Source organism: Astyanax mexicanus, chromosome 2, assembly GCF_023375975.1.
Source record: "Astyanax mexicanus isolate ESR-SI-001 chromosome 2, AstMex3_surface, whole genome shotgun sequence".
Classification (NCBI taxonomy): Eukaryota; Metazoa; Chordata; class Actinopteri; order Characiformes; family Acestrorhamphidae; genus Astyanax; species Astyanax mexicanus.
The window spans coordinates 54,227,362-54,248,196 of NC_064409.1; the positions used below are offsets into that span (position 1 = coordinate 54,227,362).

Below are 20,835 nucleotides of genomic sequence, written 5' to 3' on the forward strand. Positions count from 1 at the left end.
TAGAGAGCCGGTTGCCGAAGAGCCGATCGTTCCAGGCAAGAGCCTGGGCGGACAGAGCCGGTCGTTCGGGGCACTAAACCCAGGCAGACAAAGCCAGCATGTCAGAGGGCTTCTTCGGCTCTTAGAGGTGAGCGGTCCATCACAAACTCTAGAGATATCAGCCAATAGCATTCGCTATTCGAGGTAGGTGACCCTGGCCCCGCCCCCAAACTGCCAAAACCACCCCTTTCAAAACAGAAAAAAAGCACCCAAGAGGAGAAAAATGAAGCTCGAGAGCAAAATTCTTTTCAGCGCGCACACGATTCCCTTTTTTTGCTTGCTAATTTCACATTTGTGCTCACGAGAAGGTAACTTACACACGCAAAAAGCACATATCTGATCCATGGACATGCGACATGAACGTGAAATGCTTCTGTTTCATACCCACACATCTCGTGGTGCAGCTGTGCAGCTATAGCTGCAAAATAGCTGCCTGGCTTTTTTTTTACCTCCTCAACCTGAGCATGAACATGAATTCAGACTAGCTGTTTGCTTTCCACTCGAGCAGAAGGTGCTGCACATATGAGCTACTAATGTATCCATTTCACCTTTATAAAGCTACAAACCTCGCAAATATGACGTTTTTTGTTGTTGGTGAAGAAGGTGACTTTTATTCACGTATCAATGTGCACATGAAAGGCGTTTCAGGGACAGATTAGTTCACATTACACAGATATACAGGTCACTTACATTTGTGTATTTGAACTGGCAAGATAACCAAATCCGATCTGAGCAAAAAATCTGATTTTAGCAATGTGGCTTGTAATGTGAACGTAGCCTTCATCTCTTTCACACACACCTTTTCTGCTTCACCTCCACCGTATTTTAAAGTCGCGTTTAACAGTATACGTTTTGGTCACTGTGGTTCATTTCCTTCATTAGTGAAAGAAAAAAAGGTGAAGGAGGAGTAAGCTAGATATATTAATACAGAGAGAAAACGATTCAACAATCTGAACCGTTAAGGAAAGCATCTCTCGTTCCTTATTCATGTTTTGGACTGATATTATGACTTTTTCATTAATTTAACAGGTACTTGAACATAGTTTACGAAGGACAATCTGTGTTTTAAAAGATTTGATTTAATTGATTTAAATGTATTTTATTGTGATGATCTTACATTGATTATTATTTTACATTTTAATTATTTTCATTTACATTACATTATTTTACATTGAAATATAAATATAAATAATTTGTTTTTTAAGCATGCAGTGGCCTAGATTTATTTATTTTATTATTTTTTGTTGTTGTTTTGTGCGTGTATTTGTGTGTGGTATGAAAATTGAAGGGAAAAATGAGAAGGCATTTTACACCTTGCTGGGTAAGTTGTGAATGGTCCCAGAGGGTTATGTCCCTCCTCAGTGTGGCTCATGTGGCTTTGGCTAATCCTGAGGCAGAAACACTACAATTTATAACAGTGTGTTTTGCTCCATGTGAGCTCCACATCTGCCTCTTCCCTCTCCCATAAATTCCCTTCCTGCTGCTTCCATTTGTTCTCATTTTTACTGCATATGGGGAACCTTTTAATTATTCATTATAAAATGATTATTTCATATTAAATCATTCCTAGGTGGTTCTCAATAATGTTTGTTTTTCCCTATTGTGCACAAATTGGCTGTCAAAGCCTTATTATATAATATCACTAGAGCCTTTGATTCATTATCCAAGAACCTAATAACATTATCTTGTTACAGTGGCAACTATCATCGAGTTAGATGTGTTATCTGTTCAAATGTTTCTGGACACCTCTTCTAATGAATAGATCCAGCTACTTTAAGTTGCACCCATTGCTGACACAGATGTGCAAATGCACAAACTCGCACATCCTGTCTAGTCCTATTAGAGGGGAAGAAGTACTGCCAATACAATAGGAATCCCCAGAGCAGATAAACATGAACATGAGCATTGATATATGGAGTAGTGAAACTGTGCTCTCTGGAATGATGGTGCTCCATCCAGTACTTTTGGAATAAGATGAGGAGACAGTAGTACTGCCTTTTCTAGACAGCAGAAACAGATACTTCAACAAAAGCAAAAAAAAAAATGTTTTGGAAGAAATAATAAATAAGCAGATTTCCCAATAATTGTCCCTATACTGTATATTAGGCAGCAAGTAAAGAGTCAGTTCTTGAAGTTGATGTGCTGTAAAAAGGAAAAATAGTAAAGCATAAAAATCTGATCCACAGTGACAAAGGGTGAGAGCAAAGTTCCAATTATTTAGGCAGGTCTTGTGAGATGCTAAGTATGCAATGGTCAATACAAATAGTACTGCAAACAAGAATAACCAGAGGGGGAAAATGGTTATGTTACAAAACATTGTATTCAGGCACAATAAAACATTGTGTGACCTTTTGTGAATTATTTATCCCAAAATACAACTGCTGATTGGCTGATTGAGTACTAGGCATAATAAGTTGAGATAAGTTTAAAACCTTCCTTAAAAATGATGTGCTCTAAATAAATAATAAATAAATAATAAATTGAGCAGAATAATAAAGCAGGAGTACATACGATTTTAAAAATCAGTGTCTAATATATTCAAACAGAGTGGTCTGGTAGGTTTGTTGGATGTAATTGCTCTCTACATGTTGACAGTATTCCATTAATGAGCAAAATAAACCAAACAATATACTCAAAAACACAGAATTTTTGTTTACATTAACCTGCATGAAAAGTACTTGAAAAACACATTCTCTGTGCAATTATACATTCTCACCAGAGAGGTATCTAAAACCCCAAATCCCCTGAATTTACAGGTTGTCGCTTTAAAGAATCTACTAATGTGTAATGTGCTCTTACGTACACAATGTCCAACTCTGATGTATGATTAAATTAGGCAGGTGTTTTTAAATGTTATGGGTAAAAAAACTAAACTTTGTACCTTTCATATTTTACATATGAAATGTTATACCATAAACGGGTATTGTCCTATACTAATGCCAGTCCAGTTCTGAAGGAATGCTACTCTTTGTTACTGCTTTAAATCATGGTTGAACAGACTTCATTAAATTTGCTGCTGACAGAGTTAATACCAACATCACAATGTATTCCAGTTCTCCCACAGGGGAAATAGCATATTGAGAGTGGAAGTAAGGCATGAATGAACAGCGTTCCAATTTTGCATCAGCGACAAATTGCTTCAGAAAGTTTCAGGATTATTTCTAACCAGGTTTTTGGCAGAAATGACAACAGAGCTGAAAAGTGCAGATAACACGATGGCAATGACTGCATATTGCACGGAGCATTTTGGGTACTTGCTAATACGCTCGCCTTACATGCAGAACTGTATTTTAACATACAACATCAATTCCCAACCTAATAAGAAGAAAACAGTGCTTCTTTTGCTCTTTCGCTTAAGAATGTCTCTTTAATGAAAGTTTCAAGCGATGCTCTACTTAGAAGATTAATGCCATTAAACTAACTCAATTTTGACTTCATTTCCACAGGGCACTGCAGTGTGCCATGCTTCCCTTTGAGACCTAATTTCCTTTTAATTAAATTAATAAGAGTTCTAGAGAAACCCACTAGAGAGGCCCTGCGGCGGAGCCTCTGTCGTCTGCCAGATAACAGCGGAGTGTGTGCGTTGTCTGTAGCACTTGATAAAGACACTGAAACAGTAGTTGTTAAAGTAGGATGCCTTTAATCAGCTGCAGTAGCATTTTATTAATATAAAAATAAAAAAGGACACAGACAGTATGAAGTGATTTACACTATATAAACACTTTAGTAGTACACCCTTCTGCTTTGCTCATTGTGAATTACAACATGCTCCAAAACCTTGTACATTTATGAAAAGATGGTGTGTACAGAACATTTTGAAAATATTCACAAAAATGTTATACTAATATGTATTAGATACAATCCATCCATCTATTATTCCCTTCATGTTTTTATTTGCTTCTTCCTGCTTCTTCAGGGCCGTGGCGGGTCTGAAACCTACCTGGAATCATTGAGCTCAAGGCAGAAAAACCCTCTAAAAAGAAATAATTTCATCTTGTTTTGTTTATATATGTAGTAATGCCCCCAACACTAGGAGGATGAAGGATACCACATGCTTCCTCCGACACACGTGAAGTCAGCCACCATCTTTCTTCAAACTGCAGCTGATATAGCTTCGATACTGCTACTAAATGCCTGAGCACACCAACATCACTTTGGGAGTGATGTGAGGACAGAGCACCATCTACCCACCCAGAGAAGGCAAGGCCAATTGTACTTTCTGGCATTTCTCAGATCATAGTGGCAGCATGGTCCATTGGACCCCTCAGAGCCCTGTACGTGTGTGTTTGTGTAAATATGCAAATATATGGTGACCAATTTAGATTACATTATAATGAACAAAACAAAAAAAAATAAATGTTTAAATTCTGTCTATAAATATTTTATTCAGCTCTGGAAAAAAATTAAGAGACCACTTCAGTTTCTGAATCAGTTTCTCTGATTCTGCTATTTATAGGTATATGTTTGAGTAAAATGAACATTGTTGTTTTATTCTATAAACTACGAGCAATATTTTTCCCAAATTCCAAATAAAAGTATTGTCATTTAGAGCATTTATTTGCAGAAAAATGGCTGAAATAACAAGATGTAGAGCTTTCAGACCTCAAATAATGCAAACAAGTTCATATTCATAACTTTTTAAGAGTTCAGAAATCAATATTTGGTGGAATAACACTGTTTTTTTATCACAGTTGTCATGCATATTGGCATGTTCTCCTCCACCAGTCTTACACACTGCTACATTTTAAGCCACAAAAATTAAGCTTGGGTTGATGGCTTGTGATCATCCATCTTCCTCTTGATTATATTCAGAGGTTTTTAATTTGGAAAATCAAAGAAAAACATCATCATTAAGTGTTTTTTTTTTCCCAGAGCTGTACAGTAAGAGCTTCTCATCTCAACAATCTGGTTTTCCTACACTCCAACAAAACACAAAACAAAACATGTATATCCAAAGTTTAAAGTTATAACTGACAGCCCAATTGTTCCATGACATTTATGTCCGTGATTTATGTCTGACACCACTCTTCTGTATATTCACTAGATTTTAAATATTTACATTTGTGAATATATATGTATGTCAAAAAAAATCATTTTCTTTTTGGCTGACCTTGTTTTCTGTGTGTGTGTGTGTGTGTGTGTGTGGGTGTGTGTGTGTGTGTGTGTGTGTGTGTGTGTGTGTGTGCGCGTGTTGGATGCATACAGGCTGTGGATTTTGTGAAGCAGAACTGGAGAACTGTGTGCCCTTCTACTCTCTGATTGAAATCATCGCCTCAAGGATCAAACTGCTATGAGGCCATACGGCTTCAACAGTAGGAGAGGAAGATGCGAAAATAGCAATGGCAGATGAGAAGACAAATTTGTTAGTTTTTTTTTTTTTACGATTTCCCAATTTCACATACAAAATGACGAGCTAAATTTCTTTATTCTGTGCAGGAATGTGCATATAGACTTTTTGGCAGACAGATGTTTCACATTTGAACATTGTTTACTGGCTGTGTTGTATCTTCACGCTTGGCTGCATCTCTATTTGAACTCTCTTAATCAGTCACGCATGTTAATCATTTACACACACGCACAGATTGACAGCAGCTCATCAGCATGGCCCATTTAAAGGGGAATGAAACGAGGCTTCCTGTAGAATGTGATGTCATTTAACAAGGGAAATAGATGGGTTCAGTGGTAGGAAAGAGGTAGGAGTGCCTGTCACTTTAAGAGGTCCCCAATGCCTTGGTTTCTCTCTCTCTCTCTCTCTCTCTCTCTCTTTCTCTCTGTCTCTCCCTCTGATCCCCCCTCCTGCCCCATGTCCCTCACAGCCACTCACATGCTTTTTTAATACATGTTGGTGAACTGTATTAATTCTTCTATGTGTCACGCCTGAGAGAGGACACCTTGACCGTGTGGACAGTTATTGAAGACTGGGATCCAGTCAGACTGGCTACAGTTTTACAGTCTGGAAAAAACTTTCTCGCTAAACTATTTATCTGATGTCCACAGACAGCACAGGTAAATATATCTTCATCTGATAAATTATTATTTGGTAACAAATCCTGTTTTTTAAAAGATTAATTACTGTTTTTTTTCTGTCAACTCTAATTAAGTGCACTGTGTGAAATGACTTATGTTTAAGTGTGACACCAATCTATCTTAATAATAAGATCATGATAAGATAATTAGCCTGCCATTTAACCCAGAGCATTTATCTATCTATGTATCTATTAACTATTACCTTCTCCCCTTTGTTGTTCTTACTCTTCTTTGATAGAAACTGAAACATGCTTCAAAGGCAGTTGCAGTGTTAATTCGCTTAAATACTAATTTGTTATTAATTGATGATTGATTATTCATTTTTCAAGCTTTTTTTGCATGTCAGCTTCAAAAGAGTAGTACATGAGATGTTCTTTGATCTCTTTATTCTCTTAATTTCAGTCATTGAGCATTAAAGAAATGTAATGCTTACATTCCAGATGTAAGAAATGGATTGCTCTGCTTCTTCAAAGCCTAGTCATCTACACTCTTAAAGAACTGAAGAACTGGTTGCTCAGAAATGGCTTTTGAAGAAAGATTTGAGGAATTACTTCCCCATCCCTCACACAAAAAGAGAATCTGAGGATGTCAGGTATGTCCTTCTCTAGCAGAGAGCCTTCCACATGTTCCACATCTGTTCCTAAAACCCACCATTCTGTTACAACCATGGATGGAAGTTTAAACACCTGCTCTGCCAAGCCAGCACCAGCAGGATTCAGAAGAGTATCATCTACCGGAGAGCCAAGCTCATGTCCGGTCCCAGGATTAGGACCTGGAGTCCTAGAGATGCGTGTTAAGGAGGGAAGTAAAATCCGAAACCTGTTAGGCTTTGCCATGTCCCGTCTGCAGGGAGGAGGACACGTGTCTCCAGTCAGTCAGGTTATGTTCACTGGAACAGGTCGCGCCATCACTAAAACCATTACCTGTGCTGAGATAATGAAACGTCATATCCGAGGCTTACATCAAGTGTCCAAGCTTCAGTACAGGACGGTGAGAGAAGTGTGGCAGAGCAGGGAGGATGAAAGCATTCAGATGACTGTGGTTAAAAAAGTCCCAGCCATTTACATTTTCCTTTCCAAAGAACCGCTGGATCCACTGGAGTTAGGATACCAGTCACCTGCTGAGATGAGCTCAAGCTCAGAGGAAAACACAAGTGGAGCTGCTACAGAGTCTTCTAGAAAGAGACACTGCAGTCCATGCTCTTATGAAACTGTCCAACTGTCCAAAATTAAAAGAAGTACACAGGAGCACACTGCTACAGCATATAATTACTAGGCATATAATTTCATGGGAATTAATTGTATCTTTTATCAACTGATACATTCACTTTTTTATGCATTTGAATCTATATTTATCCATTTTCATGTGTATTCATAGTTTGCACATTTTAAATAACATTGTTATAATGCATTAATTATAATTATGAGACACAAAGAATCCGTAATGTGCTATTTCCTTTCTCCAAAATCCTTTTTCCACTGAAGTGTAATACTGCCATCTGCTGGCTGTATAGCAAACTGATTATTTGCCTTCTCTAATTTCTGAGGCCACTTTGCATGCAATGTAATGTAATGTGGATTTACTATTCCAGTACAAGTCCAGGTTTATGGAGCCTATGTTAAGGTAAAAAATATTAAACAATGTCCTCTGCTTAAAATCTGCCTAGGATTGCATAATACACAGCAGGAGAAAGAAGTATATTATGTCCTTAACACTAACATGTTGGTCATGCACTTTGACTATGTTGTAGGCTTGTTAAATATGCATGTGTTTTGTTTGTAGAATTGTATAACTCTTTTAGATGAAAAGTTGGACTGTATGTATTACATGTTGCCCAGCATTAAAAATAGTTTCATCTAAATTAGGTGTTCTTGAGCAGGAAAACGACACACTATGTAAGACAATTGTATAGGAGTTTCTTACTCCTGTTGTAGATGACCCCTTATAGAAATCAGTTGATTTTATTTGTTGACAGTCCTAACAGGAGTGTAATTTGTAGATGACCTCTTAGCGTTTAGAGCAGTCCACACAAAAAAGTCTTACAAATCCTTTAAAAAGCTTTAGATACAAACAACACCTTACTGGTAGTAAATTGTCCTAAAACCTAACTTGCTTTGCTTATCTGCACTGGAATATATAGTATGTGATGTATGCTGTCAGTAATGGAATTCCCATAACCCACTGTGATGTTCATGTTGAAGATTTGCAAACAGTTTTTCTGTAGAAGGTCATTAAACAATGTGCTCACTAGGGTTGCAACGGTATGAGATTTTCACGGTATGATAACCGTCTCGGAAAATACCGCGGTATCACGGTTATCACGGTATCACAGTTTGTTACATATATTATTAAACTGACCCTTAAAGAAATTACAACAAAGGTTTTTTGTTCAATTAACTATTTATTGAAGAAACTACACCATCAGGTGAAGGAAACCATGTTTTTCCACTACTCTTAAGGGCATTAAGAGTGTATATATATATATAAAAAAGTTGGTATATAACCAGATACTGCAGAAAGAGGGGGCTTTATTTCTGACATGATCCTCACAATAGAGATTTCTATTTTAAGGCTTTCATACCTTAAAACCTTCAACATATGAAAAACAGGCACGTCAGATTTTGAAAATTAACGCATGTAAATGAATGGCGTCTTTCACATCCAGTCCGGCCAGGACCTTTACACGGACACGTGAATCCATCGTAGCACGCACTTCACGCCTGTACCTGCGTGCCCGAATTTCGGATAACTCAGCGCTTTTGCGGGCGCTTACCGCATGGGTTGTGCACGACTACAAAGAAGTTTTATTTAGGTTATTTAGGTAAAATTATAAACTGAACACATACTTTGCGCTGCACAGCGGGGTGGTGTTCTCGGAGATGGAGAACAGGTTTGACGTATGTCCATCTTTAGCTGTGACTTTACGGCCACATTGATTACAAGCTTGTTGATTACAAGATTACAAGTCTGTTTTCAGGCTGTTTGAATGAGCGAAATATGATCAGAATTATGTTAATTAACACTAACATAGAAGCATAGAACTATTATTTAATAAAAATGATTTTAAGAACAGCTAAACACAGTGCGGAGAAGTTCACGTGCGAGAGAGAGAGACACACAGAGAGAGAGATTTGCGTGTTCTGATGTGATCTACTCACAGGTAAAGGTTCTCTTTTATCTCCTCGTGCTCATTTTAGTCCAATTCATAATTCTGCAGTTTCTCAGTGTTTTCTGTCGTATTTTGCGGCTATCGCGAGCGCTTACAACTAACACCGCGGACCGCGAGGTGCAGCCGCGCTGCCGCTGTTATGCCGAATCCGACTCCCTGCTCAATCCGACTCCCGCTTCGCGGACAGAATCGGCACAACACCTCCCGCTGTAGAACTGCGGGAGTGAAAACAGCGCTTATAAATAAGTTAGTTAAGTTTCAGTTTCAGTTTTCGTTATTTGGTTCGTTTTCATTAACAATAATAATTGGTTACTTAGCATTAACATTGTGATTATCACACCAGAGCTTTATTTAAAAATAAAATATATAATTAAAAAGCAGATGCCTACATCTCAGACTATTTTCTGGAGCCCAACCCGACCCGGCCCGAGGAATGTGGTGGGAAATCTCGGCCCGAACGAACCCGATTTCGGGTCGGTCCTCGGGTCAGGTCTGGTTCGGGCAGAGAATCTAGGCTCTAGTCTGATGCACTTTCTGCCGTTCTCACCGCTGTGTGCTGAGTAGCTGAAGCGGAGCAGAGGTGCGCATGCGCGGGTGACTTTCTCCGCTGGATTGAGTTTTACCGGTAATAAGCAAACACACACGGTATGATAACCGTGCATTTTAATACCACGGTATACCGTGAAACCGGTTACCGCTGCAACCCTAGTGCTCACACATGAATAATGTACAGTAAGTGGCTTATCATTCTATTAGGCATGTTTTAACGAGAGTTTGCATGTATGCAGTTTCAATCTAACCCTGCTGGTAATGACCCAACAGTTATGTTTCTGTAATCTGTTTAATGATTTATTTTTATGTGAAAGATTTTTGTACCATGATTTAAAAAAAAAATTATATGACTTTCAGTATGACTATTACTGTACAATTACTGATAGATCTAAACTTTGCCACAATCAAGCCACAATTAGCTCACTTTGTAAGACCTATATACTCTATTGTATTTGTTACCATACTGGATGGCAAAGAAAACAGGACTCCAATCCAGACACTTGTGTGCTTATTGTAGGTAGGGGTTAGCATGTTTACACTTATCTGGAGCTACTCAGCAGGGTGTGATGAACTATGTGTGGTATTACGGCTGCATCTAATGATTATTTTGGTAGTCGACTAATCTAATTATTTTTTTTTTCCGATTAGTCAATTAGTCAGTTATTTCTGTGATGTCCACCATCTAAAACAACTAAAGAAACATCTTAAAATTAGATTTAAAAAGCATTTAAATGTTAAGATGTTGTTTAAACATGGACAGTACTGTATGTAGTGATTAAATATGTAATCTGTTGTGTTTAGGCACTTTTAGAGACATAGACTAAGTGTAAACTGTGTGAGTGTGCCATTTACACATCTCCCATTGCGCTTCTGTCCCCAGCACTTTGTGTAATTCAGTGACAATGAAATTGGTAATAGACAAATTTAAATAAGCGTCATTGTCTATTATATAGACTAATCGTTGCAGCCCTAGTGGATATTCATTCTTTAACTACCATTAAAAACAGGGTCTACTTTGCTGTCCTCCTGCAAAGAGTGCGCCTGGGGTGCCCAATTTATTGTTTGTTTTTGATTTTCTTTCTTTTAACCTCAGACCTCTTCAGCAGTTACATACTACAATTTTAGACATTGTCTGGTACAGTCATATGATTATTGTTAAAGTGTCTCAGGTTCATTTTCTCTGCATCCAAAATGTTGACCAACCTTAACATTAGGGTTGCAACGGTATGAGATTTTCACGGTATGATAACCGTCTCGGAAAATACCGCGGTATCACGGTTATCACGGTATCACAGTTTGTTACATATATTATTAAACTGACCCTTAAAGAAATTACAACAAAGGTTTTTTGTTCAATTAACTATTTATTGAAGAAACTACACCATCAGGTGAAGGAAACCATGTTTTTCCACTACTCTTAAGGGCATTAAGAGTGTATATATATATATAAAAAAGTTGGTATATAACCAGATACTGCAGAAAGAGGGGGCTTTATTTCTGACATGATCCTCACAATAGAGATTTCTATTTTAAGGCTTTCATACCTTAAAACCTTCAACATATGAAAAACAGGCACGTCAGATTTTGAAAATTAACGCATGTAAATGAATGGCGTCTTTCACATCCAGTCCGGCCAGGACCTTTACACGGACACGTGAATCCATCGTAGCACGCACTTCACGCCTGTACCTGCGTGCCCGAATTTCGGATAACTCAGCGCTTTTGCGGGCGCTTACCGCATGGGTTGTGCACGACTACAAAGAAGTTTTATTTAGGTTATTTAGGTAAAATTATAAACTGAACACATACTTTGCGCTGCACAGCGGGGTGGTGTTCTCGGAGATGGAGAACAGGTTTGACGTATGTCCATCTTTAGCTGTGACTTTACGGCCACATTGATTACAAGCTTGTTGATTACAAGATTACAAGTCTGTTTTCAGGCTGTTTGAATGAGCGAAATATGATCAGAATTATGTTAATTAACACTAACATAGAAGCATAGAACTATTATTTAATAAAAATGATTTTAAGAACAGCTAAACACAGTGCGGAGAAGTTCACGTGCGAGAGAGAGAGACACACAGAGGGAGAGATTTGCGTGTTCTGATGTGATCTACTCACAGGTAAAGGTTCTCTTTTATCTCCTCGTGCTCATTTTAGTCCAATTCATAATTCTGCAGTTTCTCAGTGTTTTCTGTCGTATTTTGCGGCTATCGCGAGCGCTTACAACTAACACCGCGGACCGCGAGGTGCAGCCGCGCTGCCGCTGTTATGCCGAATCCGACTCCCTGCTCAATCCGACTCCCGCTTCGCGGACAGAATCGGCACAACACCTCCCGCTGTAGAACTGCGGGAGTGAAAACAGCGCTTATAAATAAGTTAGTTAAGTTTCAGTTTCAGTTTTCGTTATTTGGTTCGTTTTCATTAACAATAATAATTGGTTACTTAGCATTAACATTGTGATTATCACACCAGAGCTTTATTTAAAAATAAAATATATAATTAAAAAGCAGATGCCTACATCTCAGACTATTTTCTGGAGCCCAACCCGACCCGGCCCGAGGAATGTGGTGGGAAATCTCGGCCCGAACGAACCCGATTTCGGGTCGGTCCTCGGGTCAGGTCTGGTTCGGGCAGAGAATCTAGGCTCTAGTCTGATGCACTTTCTGCCGTTCTCACCGCTGTGTGCTGAGTAGCTGAAGCGGAGCAGAGGTGCGCATGCGCGGGTGACTTTCTCCGCTGGATTGAGTTTTACCGGTAATAAGCAAACACACACGGTATGATAACCGTGCATTTTAATACCACGGTATACCGTGAAACCGGTTACCGCTGCAACCCTACTTAACATACACTATGTTTTTCTACCAGTGACTGTAGAAAACAAGGAAATTAATTTGCAATCAGAGTCAACGGTATTTGGACTTGATCCATATCAGAAAATAAATTTGGTAAGAGGACAAGGCTGAGTACAAATACTTTGGCTGGAGGTTTTTATTATGAACAACCAGCAGTGGACCTGATAACACTTGTTAAAGTTGGAATTAAACATTGAAGATGGTAAGATGAAAAAAAAATGCTTAAAGAATGGGCTGTTTTGTCATACTGTAATCACCCAGCAGCAGTGCTAGACCTGTGGAGCCTTCACTGCCCATGCTTTCTACAGTGATTGTTAGAAGATAATCCATGGTATTTACTTATACATACCAGGCAATATCTTGGAAACACCCTTTTACATTCAATGTGTTTTCTTTCTTTTAATGATCATTTTACATTATACTTTTAATATTGAAGTCATAAAAGATGTATAGGAATACATGTGGGATTATTTTATAAACAAAAAGTGTTAAACCACCCAGAATATGTTTTATACTTTAGATTTTTCTAAGTACCACAGTTAGCTTTGAGGACAGATCTGCACACTCTTGGTATTTTAATCTCAGTGTCTTCATGAGGTAGAGTCAACTGGAATAGTTTCTCAGCATTTTAAAGGAGTTCCTGGAGGTGCTTTACTCTGTGCTCAGCTCATCCCAAATCACCTCAAATCACCCACCTCAAGTTTTATCAGGGGATTGTGGAGGACAAACACTTTTTATTTTAGTACGTAATTCCATATGTGTCTTTTAATTGTTTTGATGTCTTTAATATTAATCTACAATGTATAAATAAAACATTGAATGAGAGGGTGTCTAAATGTATTACTTTTACTGTATATATTTTTATTTCTATGTTCATTGGTGTAGATACAGCCAAACTACTGACAATTGAAGTCATACACTGTATAGATTATGAATCACCTGTAAGTTAATGATAAAGTGTTTTAACTTACTTATTTAATTTAAAAAAATTTAACGTGATAAAATAACACACCCACCTCGAACATACACAGCCTCTTGGTGCAGTAGTAGCGCAGGGGGCGGGATCTGTCTGAATACGGGCGGAGAAAGAAGCAGCGCTGCTGGTTTCAGCTCTCAGGGCCGCGGCCTCCTCCTCCATTCTTGCGGTACTTGATACCGTTCAGAGTCCGGTCCGCAGTCAGCCGGTGTCCCGACCGACATCATGTTCAGAGCCGCCGTCCGCCTTTCCGTCTCCGGGGCTCGGAGTTTAGCGCGGTCACGACCGCAGTATACAGGTAACTACAGAATTACAGTATGAACGCGGCGCGAGCGGCGATTAGCCTTAAGGACGCCAGACTCGCAGCTGTCAGGTTAATAGCTGGATAGCAGCTTAGCATGCTAACGCAAGGTAGCTAAAATGGCTTAGCCTAGCTTAGCAAACGTGTGTAGTACACAGCTAGGCTAGCTGGCTAGGTTAGCTAGCTGGGCTGAGGACTTACTCTGAAGTTATACCCATGTATAACTGGCCCCGGCGGTATCTGGCGTTTTAAACGAATAACCTGCACATTTTAAAGAGTGTATATGTCGGTTTTTTAACATCTGAAAAGGTGCTGGGGCTGATTTACAGACGTGTCCTTGCAATGACCCACTGAGCATATGGGGCCCGGTGGTCTGTCGAGTTATGATACCTTGTCAAACCGTGCTACCCTACTAAGTTAGTAACATTTAACTGAAAAAAACAAAAGATGCATCGTACTGGAGCATGTTCTCAGTGGAAGTCGATGTAGAATTTTTGGGGAGCATAAATGACTGTCAATGAGAGGTCATTACTACAAACTACTTTTGTATTTTTTTTAATAATAATTATTGTGTTTATTATTATTATTATTATTATTATTATTATTATCCATTTTTATTTGCACTTTTGTGCAGTGGCAGTCCAGGATGGTTAATGCACAAAAACTCAGAAATAAGATTTATTGGAAAAAACATAAAACGCAACAAATAATGAATAACTGTAGGTCAGTGCATGCGCAGTGCCTGTAGGAAGCACGTATCGATGGGTATCATATTTTGACGGAACACCCCGGCTAATATCAGCTAATCCTAGCGTTAGCTAGCTAACACACTGTGAGAAGTGAGCGTCCTTGTTCAGATAGTGGTTTATTTAATTAATGTTAATGTATTGTAAAAGGTATATAATGTAATATAACCTTTTGTTTCAGTGGACCATATGTTAATTCAGGGACGTATCTAGCCAACACGTTTAATACTGCAGATTAAGCCTGTATCCGGAGGTTGACCTGATTGTCTACGTGCAGTGAGAGGACGTGGTTATGAAAAGCCCGGTTTGACCGACCTCTCTCGGAAGTTGACATTATTCCTGTAGGTTATGATTCTCTCTGTTACACACAGAGGACGACACAACGATTTAGCATTGAAATTGCAACAGAAATACAAACCCCGACTCAGTACAAGTTAAGTGTTATACAGTTTCTTCTAGAGCAGCTAACTATTTTAACATACTAGTAATAGCCAACATCAGATACACAGATCACATGACGAGGACAGCTTACCCTTACTGTAACTTAGCTAGGTTTAACAGTCTTTGTGTGTGTCTATACATGTTGTGTTAATGTGATTTACCAAATAAATTAATTGAGGTACATCTTTACATCTAGAAGCTGACAGAAGGAATCTCAGTAAAGAACTCTTTTTGTGGCAGTGATTTACATATTTTACACTTTCCTTAAGTAAAATTCAAAGAGGTTATATTTGAAGAATATTAAGATACATAGCTGATAGTATCTAACTCTCTTAACTATAATCAAATTTTTTATAGTAGAAACTGTAACTTTAGATATTTACACTGTTATTCTGATCATTTTCAGGTATTAATAATAATAATAATAAAAGATAATATTATTGTTGTAACTGAAATTTTGATATGTAGCTATATTTTAAATACCTAAAATGCACATAAAAACTAAAACTAACTTAATTCACTTACCTGTGTTTGTAGAGTAGATTTAATTACATTTACAGATCTATACTACATATAGTATTAAATATATTACAACACTTCCATAGCTGATATCTAAATCTATCCGTTTCTACTAGAAAATGCATTGCAGGGATATTAAATCTTGAACTTAGTAAAGGACTTTGGACCCTTAAGTATCAAGCAAAAATAATATTTAGAGTCTTTATCATTAAATCTAGGGAAAAGTTTGTTTTTTAAATAACATTTTTCTACCTTGAAACTTTAATGGCTCTGTTTAAAATGGAATGTTATGTTTTATAATTGTAGAACAGTTTGTCAGATGTGGATCAGGGGTCAGTTTTTATCAGTTCAGATTGACTTCTGCCTTGAACTGTGAGCCCTCACCTCTGTAACTTGGGTTAAAAAAAAGACAACACTGGTAGTCTTCCATCTGTGAGCAGAAACCGCTAAACAGACTTTTATCTCTCACCCCTGTAGCACTAAGAGTCGCTGCCCTTGACTTATGGATGTCAGCTGGCCTGTAAAATAAAATTAGCATGTTATGCACTTGTAGTGTAACATTGGAGTTGTAACAAACTGGTATGCTTAACATTTCATATCTAATAACATTTAACCAATTTCCTATTAATTTATTTAAAAAATAATATTAATATTTTTCCTTAGTCATTTAGCACATTTGTAATAAGAGACAGGTATAAGTGTGATACTATTTAGGGGCCAGTCTGTTTTTTTTTAAACCACACTTTTTTTAGAGGACATTTGTGAAAGTACTAAAAATTACAACTCAACTGCTGTTTTTGCTATTCTTAAAGTTTGTAGCACCTGTCATATAAGAAATGAGGCCCACCAAGGGTCTTAGTAACCTGGTAGGATGAGGCCCACCATATATCTTCTGCCATATAAGGTCATCAGAAAGCTCTGTGTGCTAAAAGCTTTTGTTTGGTTATTATAATGACCTGACAGGTTTGAGAGAAACCCTGCCATCCTGTGAAGCCATGGTCTGTTGTACCTTCACGAAGACTAACAATACTCTGCTATTTTCCTGAATACAGTGAAATATAATACATGGATTGTGCATGTCTCCTGTTTATGGTACAATTTTTTCCTTCACTCCCAGCAAGTGAATCAAACCTAAATCCTTACTACAGGGAACTTAGGTCATGTTTAAGAAATAAATCATATTTAATACATGCTTAATGCTTTTCAATACCTTTATTGATTGGATAATGTTTTTTTCTACTGAAACATGTTTGGTTTTCTTTTGAACACTAGATGGTGTACAGAAACAATGCACCACAATTACAAGTGCATTCACCGTGTAGTAGAACCTCCACTATGCAGAAAGGGAGTTAAGACTATGAAGATGTGTTTAAAAAGGAACTCTGCCGCAGTTCAGTTCTTTGCATGTGGAAAGTATTGTGGAATACAGTCATGAAGTTAACATAACTAGCTGATCTTTTTAAATAAAAAAAAATATATATTATTTTGTCACAAACATTTCCAATCGTATAGAGTTTGCTTTGATGGAAAAAAATTGCTGGATAACAAAGATCCTGTCTCTTGTTTAATTTTATTGCGGTAAATTGAGCAGAGAGTTGATGGGAGATTAACTGTTGTGACTCATTTCAGGCCAAGTGTGTTCACGGTCCCTGCTTCAAAAACATTTATTCCTGGATCTTTCTGATACAGGAGAGTTGATGGGGATTGATAAGAAGTTGATCTGGAGTTGTGTTATTGGAGTATGCAAGGAAATCCCTAATCTGGTTAACAAAAGTGTTTCCAGTTTACAGCACATATATTTATGGTGCTATTTGACTGATGCACTTTTGTATTTTATTCCAAACAGCTCCTGCAGCTGCTCGCTGCTACTCTCATGGCAAACAGGAGACAGATGAAGAGTTTGATGCTCGCTGGGTCACCTACTTCAACAAGCCAGATATCGACGCCTGGGAGCTGAGGAAAGGTAGGTTCCGAATTAGAATTTTCTTAATTTTTTTGACCCATGAGTATAAAATACATTTGTCTTTCTTAGTAGGAAAATGTGATTCATCAATTTTACCTATACAGTGAATTTTTATTCATTGACATCATGCAAGGACATGTTTTGAAGTGACAACTTCATGTTTTATTTCCTGGTTATGACTCTGTCAGTTACCTAGATAATCCTGAACATCCAGTTTTAAAATAATACCCTTCTGTTGGCTGTAATTAAAAATGCAACACTGTCACATTCTTTGTATAAAGCTTCCCTGTGGTAAACGTTGCTTTCTGGTTTATTTTAGGTATGAACACTCTGATTGGATATGACCTCGTACCTGAGCCCAAGATCCTGGATGCAGCTTTGAGGGCCTGTCGGAGGTTAAATGACTTAGCCAGTGCCATCCGTATTCTTGAGGCAGTCAAGGTTAGTCGAAAACCCTGCGAACAGTTTTGACACCACTGTAGGTGGTATTTTGTTACTGTTTTGTTTCTATATTGTATCTGTCATATAAAAAAGGACCATATTAATTTTCAGTTTTATTTAAAGTAATTTTGGACTATTTCTGTTAGTCTATTCACCAATAAAATGTCAAAAAAAAGCTTTTATATTTTGTTTCTGAAATAAAAGGGTTGTGCAATTTTTGGCTTACTCTGTACTTTTAGTTAATTCTCACTTCCTTTTTTTAAACTTGTGTTGTCTTGTGCTTCTAATATGCTTAGCAGTCTCACAATCATGTAATGCTTCATTATCTGTTTTTTGCACAGGACAAATCTGGGCCCCACAAAGAGATCTACCCCTATGTTATCCAAGAGCTCCGGCCCACGCTCGATGAGCTAGGCATTTCAACACCTGAAGAACTTGGCATTGACAAAGCATAGACTTCAACTGTTGTGGTGAGCACTTAACCAAGTGTAATTTATCATGTTCTTTACTAAAAATGTAGAAACATATATCAGTTAGCATTGTTAGTTGTTAACCCTTAATAAACAATGATCCCTCCCAGATAAGGTGTACTGTTGCTAGGCTCTGGAAAATACTGTCCCACCAGTGGGATTCCAACACAAGTCTTGTTTATATAATTTGTGCTTATTGATCTTTTTAAAGATACAGTGTGTCCCTAAAACAAACCTGGTGCTACTCACAATCTCTGTTAATTGACATGTTAGCATGCGACTGCTCTGATCATTTGTCCTTTGTGTAATATTCCAACTTCACCTTTTATGATGGTTATTTTTTAACCCTAGTTTAATTAGTAAGTTCCAGTGAAACATACAAAAATTGTCACATAAATGATATTTCACAAAGTTCTTTAATTCTAAGAATATACAGTGCGTTGCTTTGACCTTTTGGACGGTAGTTCTCAGACTAGTCTTTAGGTCACTCAGATTTCACATTTTAAGTTTAAGCCCCTCTGTGACAGAACAAAAATCTGGGACATCTGTGGGCTCTGAGCACTAGGGATATCCATTTCAACTGATTTTGATTCATTAATAATTGAGTTAACAAATAATTAACCACAAGGGAAAAAATACAAATGAAATGGCAAAAAAAATGAACTTTGGAAGAAAAAAAAGGCCACAGAAATACATTTTGGTAATTGTAGCTAGTGTTAAGGTTCAGAAGTAGAGGGAAGTAGGTCATTTTTTAGAATTTATTGCAAAATACAATTCCAAGTATGTACCCAAATAATGATACAATGTTTTGGAAGCATAAGACAGTTCTATGTAACAGGAATCAGCATAATTAGTCTCTACGATTATAAACATATCTGCATTTCTCATCTGTCTTTTCCCGCAGAGTCTTCCGAGGACCTGTTGCTGTTGGGTCGGAGTGGACCTCTGTACTTGAAGTCTTTGCCTCGTGTCATGATGTTTGTGTTATATTTAATTGGCCTTTATTATGTTCTTTTGCTTGTAAAATATTGATGGACTTAATAAAGGGAGATATATTTACTGAATCAGTTTGTTTTTGGTCACCCAGAAGTTCATTTCTAGGTTATTTCTTTATTGAGTTTCGTGTGTTCATTGTCCTAAAACATGTCACGTGTGATAAAGAACCCTTGTGGATTGTTGTGTGTGTGTGTGTGTTTTGCTTTTTTTTTTTTTTTTTTTTCTGGTATGAAAAAAGTAATGGAAATGCGGGGCCACCAGGGGGCGCCACACGATCGCTTTTTCATTAGTAGGCCAGGAAAGCCATGGCTAATGATCTCTCATCTACAAATGAAGTGTGTGTGTGTGTGTGTGTGTGTGTGTGTGTGTGTGTGTAGTATTGAGCATTAAATGAAATTTGTTTATTAAATATGAACAGCTGCACGCATTTAAACAATCTGCATGTGTGTCCCGAGTTAGCAGCTGAATAAAGTCTAGTGTATGACACTACAACCGACTAAATTAGTTAAAGCCAGATTTATAGATTAAAACGTTACATGCAGTACATAGTCAATTGGTATCCAGAGACTTAACAATGAACACAACACATTTATTTGAACATTTTTCCATCATGGTAAGAGTTGGACAAGAAGCTCTAGGTAATGTAATATATTTATAGTCTGTTTATAGTCTTACTGTATTCTTACATTATTGTTGTAAGCTTACTAAAACAGTTTTATCATTTGTTGCCTTTGGCAACATTAAGGATATCACTTTTGATATGGCCATCATGAAAAAGCAGTAGTAATTCAAATAATCAGCTTATTACTAAACTAAATTTAAAAATGGTCTGAAAAATAGTAACTAAAGAAAAAAGTATTAACATATTTCATGCAATAAAGGGTTACTATGCTACATTTTTTATTTAAATATTTTGTTTAAATTCTCCTGTTCTTGTATCGACAATTGACATAGTACACAATACTGATTGTAAGTTATTATACCTAAAAACAATTTACATTTAATAGTGTACACAGTACAGAAATACTATTATTCCTATAGTCTTCATTGATACAAAAATATCTGATACATACATGCTTTACGAGTTTTAACAGCTTGAGGGCTGTTAGTTAAAAGGGTGGCGGGGTGCATTTTTGAGCTACTTTTAAAAATTACCGTGGCCGCCAAAAAGCAAACGAACCAAAAAATTAGGATGTTACGTGAACACGGCGGGCAAACGTGTATACGTCACACTAAAACTATAGGCGGTAACGTTAACTCCTTGCAAGGACTAATAAATAAAAACGTTACCATTGCAATTTACATTTATTTTTGACATTTATTATGCAGTTCATCAGAAG

At 37.4% G+C, this 20,835-nt stretch overlaps 2 protein-coding genes across 2 annotated transcripts; both read left to right on the top strand.

Moving 5' to 3' along the window:
- The first annotated feature begins 5,822 nt into the window (after positions 1–5,822).
- On the top strand, positions 5,823–7,742 carry rpp25a (ribonuclease P and MRP subunit p25, a). Its single transcript, XM_022672279.2, has 2 exons — positions 5,823–6,045; positions 6,507–7,742. The coding sequence occupies exon 2, from the start codon at positions 6,652–6,654 to the stop codon at positions 7,339–7,341; it is 690 nt and encodes a 229-aa protein (XP_022528000.1). The 5' UTR covers positions 5,823–6,045; positions 6,507–6,651; the 3' UTR covers positions 7,342–7,742.
- A 5,971-nt stretch (positions 7,743–13,713) lies between these two features.
- On the top strand, positions 13,714–19,563 carry LOC103046663 (cytochrome c oxidase subunit 5A, mitochondrial). The gene is made up of 5 exons (XM_007246599.4): positions 13,714–13,916; positions 17,472–17,588; positions 17,908–18,029; positions 18,371–18,499; positions 19,404–19,563. The coding sequence occupies exons 1-4, from the start codon at positions 13,844–13,846 to the stop codon at positions 18,482–18,484; spliced, it is 426 nt and encodes a 141-aa protein (XP_007246661.1). The 5' UTR covers positions 13,714–13,843; the 3' UTR covers positions 18,485–18,499; positions 19,404–19,563.
- Positions 19,564–20,835: the final 1,272 nt, after the last annotated feature.

What these genes read in the sequence shown, in the direction of transcription:
- rpp25a (XM_022672279.2), top strand. Translation starts at nt 6,652, where the DNA reads ATGTCAGGTATGTCCTTCTCTAGCAGAGAGCCTTCCACATGTTCCACA.
- LOC103046663 (XM_007246599.4), top strand. Translation starts at nt 13,844, where the DNA reads ATGTTCAGAGCCGCCGTCCGCCTTTCCGTCTCCGGGGCTCGGAGTTTA. An exon ending in GTCACGACCGCAGTATACAG is followed by an intron (nt 13,917 to 17,471) that starts GTAACTACAGAA and finishes TATTCCAAACAG; the next exon opens with CTCCTGCAGCTGCTCGCTGC. An exon ending in CGCCTGGGAGCTGAGGAAAG is followed by an intron (nt 17,589 to 17,907) that starts GTAGGTTCCGAA and finishes GGTTTATTTTAG; the next exon opens with GTATGAACACTCTGATTGGA.